This window comes from Mus pahari, chromosome 3 (assembly GCF_900095145.1).
Source record: "Mus pahari chromosome 3, PAHARI_EIJ_v1.1, whole genome shotgun sequence".
Classification (NCBI taxonomy): domain Eukaryota; kingdom Metazoa; phylum Chordata; class Mammalia; order Rodentia; family Muridae; genus Mus; species Mus pahari.
Window position 1 is genome coordinate 5,897,555 of NC_034592.1, and position 11,255 is coordinate 5,908,809.

The 11,255-nt window shown below is 35.5% G+C and overlaps 1 protein-coding gene across 3 annotated transcripts in view; it reads right to left on the reverse strand.

Annotated features, from left to right (window-relative positions):
* Dnajc1 (DnaJ heat shock protein family (Hsp40) member C1) overlaps positions 1–11,255 on the reverse strand; it is a 172,948-nt gene that overhangs the window by 115,117 nt on the left and 46,576 nt on the right. For all 3 annotated transcript variants that reach the window (XM_029536171.1, XM_029536170.1, XM_021193621.2), the window contains exons 2-3: positions 705–806; positions 154–200 (exon numbers count right to left, since the gene is read on the reverse strand). In XM_029536171.1, the coding sequence (XP_029392031.1) occupies positions 154–200; positions 705–806 (149 nt within the window). The remainder of the gene's footprint in view (positions 1–153; positions 201–704; positions 807–11,255) is intronic.

Sequence of the window (11,255 nt, forward strand, 5' to 3'; positions counted from 1 at the left end):
AAAGAAATGAGTTCTGCTCTACAAAAGACTGTAAAACAATGCATTTCTTGGAAGAAACAAACCAACAAAGTCTAACTTAAACAGGACTTAATTCTTTCCTTTTAAAGGCATGAAACTTTGCCTATTCAAATTCAAAAACGCAAATGCACTCACCTCTGCCTTCTTTCATCATCCTTTAAAACTTCGTAAATGGCCACCAACTAAAATAAAAGCATTACTTTAAAATAAAAACACTTACAACGTAAGAAATCACAGAGGAGGATGAAAGCTCTATAAAGCACATTCAGAAAACCCCATGTGCCCATCTATGCAATAAATAGTAAAATTCCAATTATAAGTAACATTTTGTGTTTTTGGAAGCACATTAGATGTTTAAAGACTGCTTGATATCAAATGAACTTTTGTGAAAGGTGTAAAAGTAATAGTAATAGTAAATATTAAAAATATTTTAAGAATAATAGCATAATTTAGACAAGAAAATTATGAAAGCATGACTCTCCAACAAGTAAGAAACTCTAAATAACACATGTTGGTAAAACAGTATTCTATTAAAAACAAAAAATAATCTAAATGTTATATATTTAAGCTACTTCATGTTCAAACTAAAATATTCTACATGTAAGTTAATGTTTCTAGCATAAGCATATTAGTTAATACAACTGTCGTTATATATTTATATCTAAATAAAACTGCATTTCACTTACTTGTCTAAATTGAGTTTCTGCATTTTCCTCTTTATTCTTGTCTGGATGTAAGGTTAGTGAAAGCTTACGATATGCTTTTCTGATGTCTGCAGATGAAGCATCCTGGGGTGGGAGGGGGAGGGAAAAATACAAAGCAAACTTTGTCAAAAAGAGAAATTCCCAGAACCTTGTTAAGATCTGAGGAGACAGCCAAGGAGGTGCAGGACCCCAGGCGATGTAATCTGAGCAGCCAGCCTAACAAGCAGGCCATGCAGCCAGCCTAACCCACATGACTGAACAATTATTCAATCTCCTTTGGCTCTCCTCCTAACTTTTCATTACCATACAGTCATTCAAAGAGGTCCATATTTGGCAAAACTTTTCCAACACTTTCCTCCCTAAAATTAGTCAATAAATATTTTCCAGTAATTAAGATATGAGAAAAGACAAATTAAAAATTAATATATCTGTGTACCATCAAAGAACTTTATTATTTATTAGGGAATCTTAAAACCAGTTTCTGAAGCACAAGCTTGTATGTACAGTTTCTTTATTGTTATTTATTTTGAAGTTATCATCCAGGAACAACTTATGGAATCTCAATTTTACATGTCAAAAATGTTGATTTGAAGGGAGGTAAATTTGCATTTATTTAAAAACAGATGTAATTACAAATAGTTATATACTTTAAAGAGCATTTCCACCATCCCAGTCTCCCCAGTCGGGATTGTCAAAAAAACAAAAACAAAAACAAAAACAAAAACAAAAACAAAAAAAAACTACCACCAACAAAAACCTTTCCTGTTACACATGCTCTACTAATACAGTGTAAAATACACACAAGGTCCCTCCCAGTGGCCAGTGCTTCCGATTAGGTAGACGTTAATATAATAGTAATCTCGTCTGTGTGGATACAATAAGGAAAATCATTTACGTGGCTAGAATAAATACATACCAAAGTTCAAAACTTCATTTCCACTGTATTTAAAAAGAGACTCCTGAGGCAAGTGACAGGAAAGTAGCTTATTAAATTTGATAGCCATTTGTCTAATTAAGTACTAAAACTATTTTACTAAATGGCTCCAACCAACACACAAATCTATATACCAAGGGCCAAATGGTTGTTAAAGATTTGGAGAAAAAGAGACACCCCCTCCCCCCCTACAATTAGCCTGTCAAAGCTGTTCTTTATTTTCCACAGGGTGGGGGTGGGGCACATCTTGTTGCTTCAGGCCAGCATGGCCCTAGGTCAGAATACTTCTCTGACTTAAGACATGCCCATGAGCTATATATAAAACTAACAGTAAAACCTGTAGATAATATGTTTGTATTATTTCATTTTAAATTTGTTTAAGGAAAGGTTGTACTTCCTACAACAGATGACAGGTAACACTTGAAGGAAAGGGGTGGGGCTATTTAATGGAAATGTGTGGTGAATCCTTTTGTCATGCAAAGGGATCATGTGTCAAACGAATAAACACTCTCTAATTAGAAAGTTAAAAACCACATATATCATATAACATATATGACTTAAAAATAAAAATGACTACTGATCATCTAAGGCATTTCCATGCTTCTAGTCTTTTCTCCTCAAATTTTAAGTCATAGTGTGCACCCGAAATATAAGCACAGCCAGATAGTTCTGTTTCAACACCTCCAAGAGTTGTAATTACCTTTTGTTTTCCCAGTGTTTTAATTTTGTCTCCCAACCTTGCTGGCGTAGCCTGCTGGTCGCCCACATAATTGAGGGTGCAGTTAGTTCACCATCCTTGTGTTCTTTCTTACTTGGCTACAAAACCAGACCATCATCTCCTAAGGAGCTGGCCTCTAATACAACACAAAAATACAAATTTTCCTCTAAAGAATCTGCCTAACAAGGGTATGTAACATGCCTTTTCCTGTCTAAAAAGACATCCTTGGGGCAAGTTGTATCTTGAGGTAACTTATGCATTTATTTAATGTAAGGCATTTAAGCCATCTTAATTTTAGCCACATCCAAACCTATTGTGTAAGTATAGTTATTAAGCCCATTTTGCAAACAAGGCAGTGAAAAGCTAAGTAACATAGTCAAGTTATATTTTTACACAAAAATTAACATGGAATTCAACACAAAAATATAACTTTAGTGTCAAAGCTATGTTGGCTGATTTATTTAAGATTTAAGCTTAAATTTGTAAAATGAGGAAGCTTTGGGGAGGCAGTGAAAATAACCATTACCATCTTATTAATTTGATAAATACTGGGATCATATATCCACAAAATCATAAGGTACATCCCATGAAATTCTGCTTTTTCTTCCTCCTATGGCTGCTGGTGTTTGAGGTGATACCTCATTCATAGTGAGACTCACTATGTTGCCCAGGTTGGCTTCAAACTCCTGGGCTCAAGTGATCACCCTGCCTTGGTCTCCTGAACAGCTGGGAATACAGGTATATATCAACCCAGCATCAAGCTAAACTCTAAGTTTTAAAGGTTACGTGTCTGATGTGTGCTGGCTTCTTTAACATACTATATCACACCTCTACTATAGACTGAATTCAGAACAATCCTCTATTAACGTCAAGAGAACAGAGCATCTAAAATCTGGCTTATTGAGAAAACAATCTGACAGGGTGATTAGTGAATTGACCATTGTTGATATCAAGAGATGCACTACATTAACTTGTCATTACTCTATTCCTTCTAAATGTGATCTAGTTCACTAGCAGGCAAATAGAATTATGGTAACACTTGGATAACCTCTGTAATGAAGAGACATATTGTCACTCTTAACACTTTTTAATGTAATATATGCTCATCAAAATAGAATACTGTGATCAAACCTTAGTGAAAAGGTAGGAGAGAACTCCAAGGGCTGCCCTGCCACAGAAACAGTGAATAACCTGGCAAAACTGTCAGAATCAACTTTCTCTGAACTCTAGAAAGCAATCAAAGCTTACGGCAATCAGGCAAGCACTGAAGAAGGCATGAAGCTGATTCTCAGTAAGGGTTCTGAAAGCACCAATCTCCAATCCTGGTGTGAGTTTCCAGTACAAGAAAAAGCACAGCTGACCTTGTTCTCAAAGAATTATGGTTGTTCTGACTTGTCTGTCTACTCTGATATTTTTAAAGACTTTCCCTTTTTAAAAAAAAAAATAATCAAATTTAGAACTCTGAAAGTGTACAGACAACATTTGTCAAGAACATTTAAGGTGGCCAGTGAAGTATTCTGTGGTTAAAGGCCCATACCGTGAAATCTGATCAACCTAAGTGGATCCCTGGAATCTACTTGATAGAAGCAGAGAACTAAGCTGGGAGTGGTGGCACATACCTTTCATCCCAGTACTCGGGAGGCAGAGGCAGGCGGATTTCTGAGTTTGAGGCTAGCCTGGTCTACAAAGTGAGTTCCAGGATAGCCAAGGCTACACAGAGGAACCCTGTCTCAAAAAAAAAAACAAAAAACACAACAACAACAACAAAAAACAAAACAAAACAAAAAAAGCAAACAAAAAAAAAAAAAAAAAGAAGGGGAGAACTAACTCCTTTAAAATTTCTCCTGCAGCATCCACAGGGTGCTGCAATGTGACTATATGCTTGTGTGCATGCACACACACAAGAAACACATATAGCCAGGAACCAAAGGCTGGACAGCCTAGAGACTATATATGAATATATATATAAAATATATGATTCCTAATGTTATCTCCTATACTCATAGATGGTGCCTAGCATAACTGTCATCTGAGAAGTATTGTTAGTTAGTGTTCTATTGCTGTGAAGAGACACCATGACCACAACAGTCTTGTAAAGGACAACATTTAATTGGGGCTGGCTTTCAGTTCAGAGGTTTAGTTTAGTCCATTATCATTATAACAGGAAAAATGGCATTGTGCAGGCAGACATGGTGCTGGAGAAGGACCTGAGAGTTCTACATCTTGAACCACAGGCAATAGGAGACTGCCCCATTAGGCCTAGCTTGAGCATATGAGATCTCAAAGTCCACCTTCACAGTAACACACTTCTTCTAACAAGGCCCTACCTACTCAGTGGACAGTGACAGAGATAGAGCTTGGCTTGCTCTTAGAGCTAGCTGTACAACGCTTGTTGATCTTGTGTCTTTGCTGATCTTCACTTGGTTGAGAGAGGCACAGCTAAGAACTGTTCCCCAACATGCCTACTGGTCCTAATCCCTCATGCCTGGCTGTTCTGCTAGATTGGGCCACTTGCTGTTATCTCAGTACTACTGAACTTGACTGCTGGTATATCCATGAAATGTTCAAAAGTGGATCGAGCTGCAGCCGCTAACCTGTGATCTGAATTGCCGAATTCCAGACAACACAGATTAGAGGTGCTCCAAAGAATCATTTCTAAACAAGTCCACTTCCCGTTTCTTCCCCACTACTTCTGGTGGGTGGTGGGCTAGAAGGGAAGTTAAAGCGTTTGAGAACCAATATTAAAAGTAGAGTTTAAAAAAAAAAAAAAAAGCTACAAAGTGCAACCACTCTAGTAGCACAGGCCAAAACCTAACAGCAAAACTCAACTCATTTATATCCTTCAGGTGTTTATGGAATTCACTAGAAATCCAAATTATTCCAAGATTGTAGCCCAAATTACCTATTCTTGCCCTTCTATGGAAATATAATCTGTCTCAAATACCGTACTTTAAAGATAGATAAAGTCTATGTTCATTTCATCTCCCTTCTACTCCAGCATTTTTCAAAGGAATCTTCTACAATGTGGGAAATATTTGCATCTAAAATGTCTAATATTCTTTTTTTAAAACCAATTTCAATTATTTATTAAAAAGTTCTGTCATTACCCAGGCACTTAGAACTTGTTTATATATTTTTTCTTTTTTATTGGATATTTTCTTTATTTACATTTCAAATGTTATTCCCTTTCCTGGTTCCCCCTCCTGGAAACTCCCCATCCCATCCTCCTTTCCCCTGCTTCTATGAGGGTGTCCCTCCACCCACCCACCCACTCCCACCTCCCCTTCCTTGATTCCCCTACACTGGGGCATCTATCGAGCCTTCATAGGACCAAGGACCTCTCCTCCCACTGATGCCTGACAAGGCCATCCTCTGCTACATATGCAGCAGGAGTGATGTGTACTCTTTTGTTGATGGCTTAGTCCTTGGGACCTCGGGGGGGGGGGGGCTGGTTGATATTATTCTTCCTATGGGGCTGGCAAATTCCTTCAACTCTTTCAGTCTCTTCTCTAATAATAGTTTATCCTCTATTAAGGGACCTGCGCTCAGTCCAATAGTTGGCTGATAACATCTGTCTCTGTATTTGTAAGGCTCTGGCAGGGCTTAAATGTCTAATATTCTAATAGGAAAGACACTGAGAAAGTCTAGGGTTATCTTAGAGAAGACAGAATTGCACTATTGCAGAAATGGCAACAAGCCTGTCTTGGAAGTTGCTAAGGAGAAAAACTATATGAGATTTAGAGTCTGAAAAATCATAGTGTGAATTTTTCATACATAAATATGTTTTCAGATGTACTAGTGATGTTGAAACAAAAGAAAAAAGAAAAAAAAAGTCTTGTAGCTTTTTGGTTTCAAACTTGCACATGTTGATACTAGTAACAACAACAAAAGAGGAAAACAAAGCTGTCTTAGAAGGCAGAGACAGGCAGATCTTTGTGAGTTCCAGGTCAGCCTGGTCCACAGAGCAAGTTATAGGACAGCTAGAGCTACACAGAGAAACCCTAAAGTAGAAATGTATGGTTTCTTTGGAGACTCTGCTAGGCGTTTGCTGAGGTAGACAGGTGAAAGAGCATTTTTATGAAGGGGACACAGGTGAAAGGATGTTTTGGCATATCAAACACATGAAAGGACACATGATCTTTAGAAAGAATATTAATATGATCCCACAGACAGTGGGAGCTTGAGCATTGGTCTCATGTCTTTGCTGATCTTCATTGAGAGAGGCATGACAGAGAACTTCTCCTGGCATCCCTATAGGTCCAAATCTCTCCTGCTGACCCACGCCAAGGCTGAGGCGTGGCTGTCTCTGCTAGGTGTGCTGCTGCTGCTATCCCAACACGACTGAACTGGACTGTTGGTCTATTTATGAAGTGTTTGTGAGAGCATCAAGCTGCTACTGCTGACCCATGGACTAAACTACTAATTTTCTGACAATACAGATGGGATTTACTCCAAAGAACCATTTCTAAACAGGTCCACATCCACTTCCTCCATATCTTTTCTTTTCTACTATCTCTAGTGGGTGGTTAGACTAGAAGAGTGGTTAAAGTGTTTAAGAACCACCATTAAAAATAGGGTTTAAATAATTAAAGCTTACTATATATCCCATTAAATCTGAAAATGATTTAATTAACAATTCAGTTAAAAGCAGAGTTTCAACAATCTACTGGTTCTAACACATATGTGAGATTATTGGGGAGAAAAGGAACCATCAATCTTAACATGGTTAACTGTCACTGCCTTTTCTGTAATCTCCTTTGACCTTGTTTAAAGCCAATAAAAATATACATCTAAAATTTAAAACTTTTAACAACTGTAGGTGTAACCAACAAAGATATGCTTGCCTTCCCTCACTGCCTGCCAGTGTGTGATCTCCAGAGCCTACATGGTAGCAAGAGAACTGACTTCTGTAAATTGTCTTTTGACTTCCACTTGTATGCATGCACACACACATAGGCGTGTGCACACACAACACAAATGTAATAAAATCAATTAACTATACTGTAATTGAAGGGTGATATCTTGTTGGAGTGAATATCATTTCTCTAAGCTACTCTTTGGTAGGTAAGTGTACTTACTCACTAACATCCTTTACTACAGTCTCCAGTTAAGAGGGTGAGAAAATGGAGCTGACATTAGTGGCACACATTTTAAAGAATGGACACTTTTAATTTGTCTTAAGTTTACCATGAGTATTATCTGTATACTACAGATCATAACAGAGCCTGGAGTTCAAATTTTTCCAATTCAGTTCCATCAATACTAAGTTAAAAATCATTGTGACACTGCATCTACATGCTTCAGATTTAACACTTTGTACTTTGTCATTTACTTTGTTCCTAGGATTACTTTGTTCAATGGCTTCTCTCATCCTTCAAAGGAAGCAAATATGCAGAAATTCAAATGCATGTCATTAGCAGATAACTTGAATACTAATGATTGCAAGTTGGTTAGAAAATGACATGAACTTTTATTATAACCTACTAGTATTTTATTATTACCTATTCATTTGAAGCATGGTGTTAGAGATCTCAGAAATAAACTATTCTTCAGAAGTCACATATCCTTCCATACCAGCCCATAAAAGACCTATTGCTAAATTTGCCACCAAAGCAAACTCTTGGTTATAACTGATTAGTAATAATCATCACTAAGAAAGCCACTTACTTGATCCACTAAGCTCTGAGTGAAGGCTTCACAACAATGGCACTGCCGGGTCCTTTCTGAATATCTCAGGCTTACTTTCTATACACGTATAGTTCCGTGAGATTACGTGGTTTTGCAGAAATTTATCTTATGACAATATACTAAAATGCATTTATCTAGTAAAACTAAATTAGTTTTTCTTAAAGATTCAATGATATATTATTACATTGATAAAAAGTTTTCTTCAAAAACTTGAGTATAATCTACATGTATATATTTGTATACATAAATGTATAACAATCATTTGTATACAAGAAGTCAAAGCACTTGGCACAACAGTACCTATGATCAACAAGTTAGGATTAGAATCAGACTCCGTTAATCCTCTACTCTACAAGCCCTAATCAAATCATGACTACTAAATGCAAAAGAGACCATCAAGCAACCTGTATATTTTCCTTAAAGAAAGATATGTGTATAGAAACATACACAAATACAAACTAATATATGCCTATATATACATATGAGGTAACATTAAATACCAGAATATCTAAATTTAAGTCTCTTTGTACAAACTCAAAGTCTCTGAGGAAACACTTAGGATCATGATTTATACACAAGATACCAAATTCTTAGGTTTATTTTCTGATCAATTTAAATTTTACTATGTGTATAAACTCTTATTATTCTAAACCATATAATTGTATGGGTTGTTACCAAGTACTAAAGTAATTTTTATCAGATTACTTATAAACAAACTTTGCCATATATGATTTTTAGTGTAAAAGGGTTTAAGCCTTAGCTTTTCATTGCAAAACATCACATCTATCAGATTAAAATTTAATATTATTTAAATATAGTATTTATGCCATTCTGTAAGAAAATAACTTATTAAATCATATTTTAATAATATTTAAATGTAGTATCTATGCCACCTTAAGAAAATAACTTTCAGACTACTCATGGTTTATTTAATTTTTTAACTTAACATATATTATTCATCTTTAATTATATACTTTTGGAAATAAAAGCATTCTAATAAACACTGCAAGTGTATGAGTTTTATAAGAAAAAATTAAATAAAATATAATTTAATAAGTATGATTAGTTAATAAATGTGACTAAAATAAATAAAATATGTAATAAAATAAATATAATTAGATACATTTTTTATTAGATATTTTCTTTATTTACATTTCAAATGTTATCCCCTTTCCTGGTTTGTCCTCTGAAAATCCCCTATCCCCTCCCCACTCCCGCTGCTCCCCAACCCTCCCACTTCCATTCCTGTCCTGGCATTCCCCTACACTAGGGCATAGTACCTTCACAGGACCTAGGGCATCTTTCCTCTGCTACCTATGCAGCTAGAGACACAAGTCCCACCATGTGTTTTTTTTTTTTTTATTGGTGGTTTAGTTCCAAGGAGCTCTGGGGGTACTGGTTTGTTCATATTGATGTTCCTCCTTGGGTACTTTTAAAATTTTTAAATTCAAGAATACATGACATTTCAAAATGAGCAAACTGATTTTATATTCAAAGCTACATATTAAATCCAAATAATTCACATATTAAATTTATACAAATTTATAAATCTACATAATATTTAAAACAAAAGGATATGAAAATGATAAAAAAACATGAAAACCCATAGTGTTTAAAATATTTAATAGCCAGGCGTGGTGGCGCACGCCTTTAATCCCAACACCTGGGAGGCAGAGGCAGGTGGATTTCTGATTTCCAGGCCAGCCTGGTCTACAAAGTGAGTTCCAGGACAGCCAGGGCTATAGAGAGAAACTCGGTCTCAAACAAAACAACAACAACAATAATAATAATAATAATAATAATAATAAAAATAATAAAAAATCTATTCTAAGTTCTTAAACCACAAACTAAATGCTTCTACTATTTCAATACTGTGTTAACTCTAGTATATCAGTGCTGAGATGAGAAAAATGAACATAGGATAGAGGCTGATCAGCTGGAGAGAGGGCTCAGTGGTTAAGAGCACTGGCTGCTCTTCCAGGGTGCATGGATTTGAACATACATTCACATGGTCCAGGGATCCAACAACCTCTTCTGGGCATAAGGCATACGCACATAGCACATAGATATACATGTAGTCAAAACAGTCTTTAATGATATACACATAAAAAAAAGGAAAATAATTTTAAAACAAGATACAGGTTGAAGTAACCTAATTCGAATTAGTGGATTCGAATCATGTACGTGTGTTTTCATAACACAAGAGTTAATACACATGTACCACTGTATCTATTGGAATTTATAGTCTGCAGAACATCTTGAGTTTCATGAATTTACATTCTTTAAGCTCAGTTAGTCTAGTAATAAGCAGCCTAAGTCAGCACAGACATCAAGACAAATATTGATACACAAATATTGGTACACAAATATTAAAGAGTCTTAGTATATAGTTGACATTTTTAGAACATATGAGTAGGAGAGATGTTAATTTTCTCTATAGCCCCTAATATTTACATTGCTATTATTTCTTATTGGCAAATAAATAATTATTTCATTACCTTTAATGTCTTGAAATAGATACTCCAGGTATTATATATTAGAATTATATTCACATAGTATATGATCATTTCTTCATACATGTTACTCACTTGCCTCCATGACATGACATTCTTAACCTTTATTAATACGACCCTAGTTATTTCCCACTGGGATGAGCTCTGATTAACTGCACACTGCCAGAGTTTACATCTAGATCCACATAGTTTATTCTTTAACCCATGGCTAATTCACTTGCAAAGTATCAACAGAAAACTTATATTTTAAGTAAATTAAAATCACACTTTTCTATGAAAATTCATCTCTATTTATTCGTTACACAGCCCTGCATAGTTACTGATCTTCAAAAAATTAAAAGGGCACAACAAAGTCAGAGGGTTTATTCATCAATGTAGCTTGCTTTTTAGTTCAAAAGTCAAGGCATTACTGGAGAAACAATCACATTTTTTATCTACTCAGTCACAAAACTTAGTAAAAAAGAATGGGCCAAGAAATAGTTCTATAACTTCATATCCCTGCCCAACCTCCTACCCCACCCCCAGACATTAAGCTTTAGAAAAATACTTGTACGAGAAAGAAATTAGGGAAACAACACCCTTCACAATAGTCACAAATAATATAAAATACCTTGATGTGACTCTAACTAAGGAAGTGAAAGATCTGTATGATAAGAACATCAAATCCCTAAAGAAAGAAA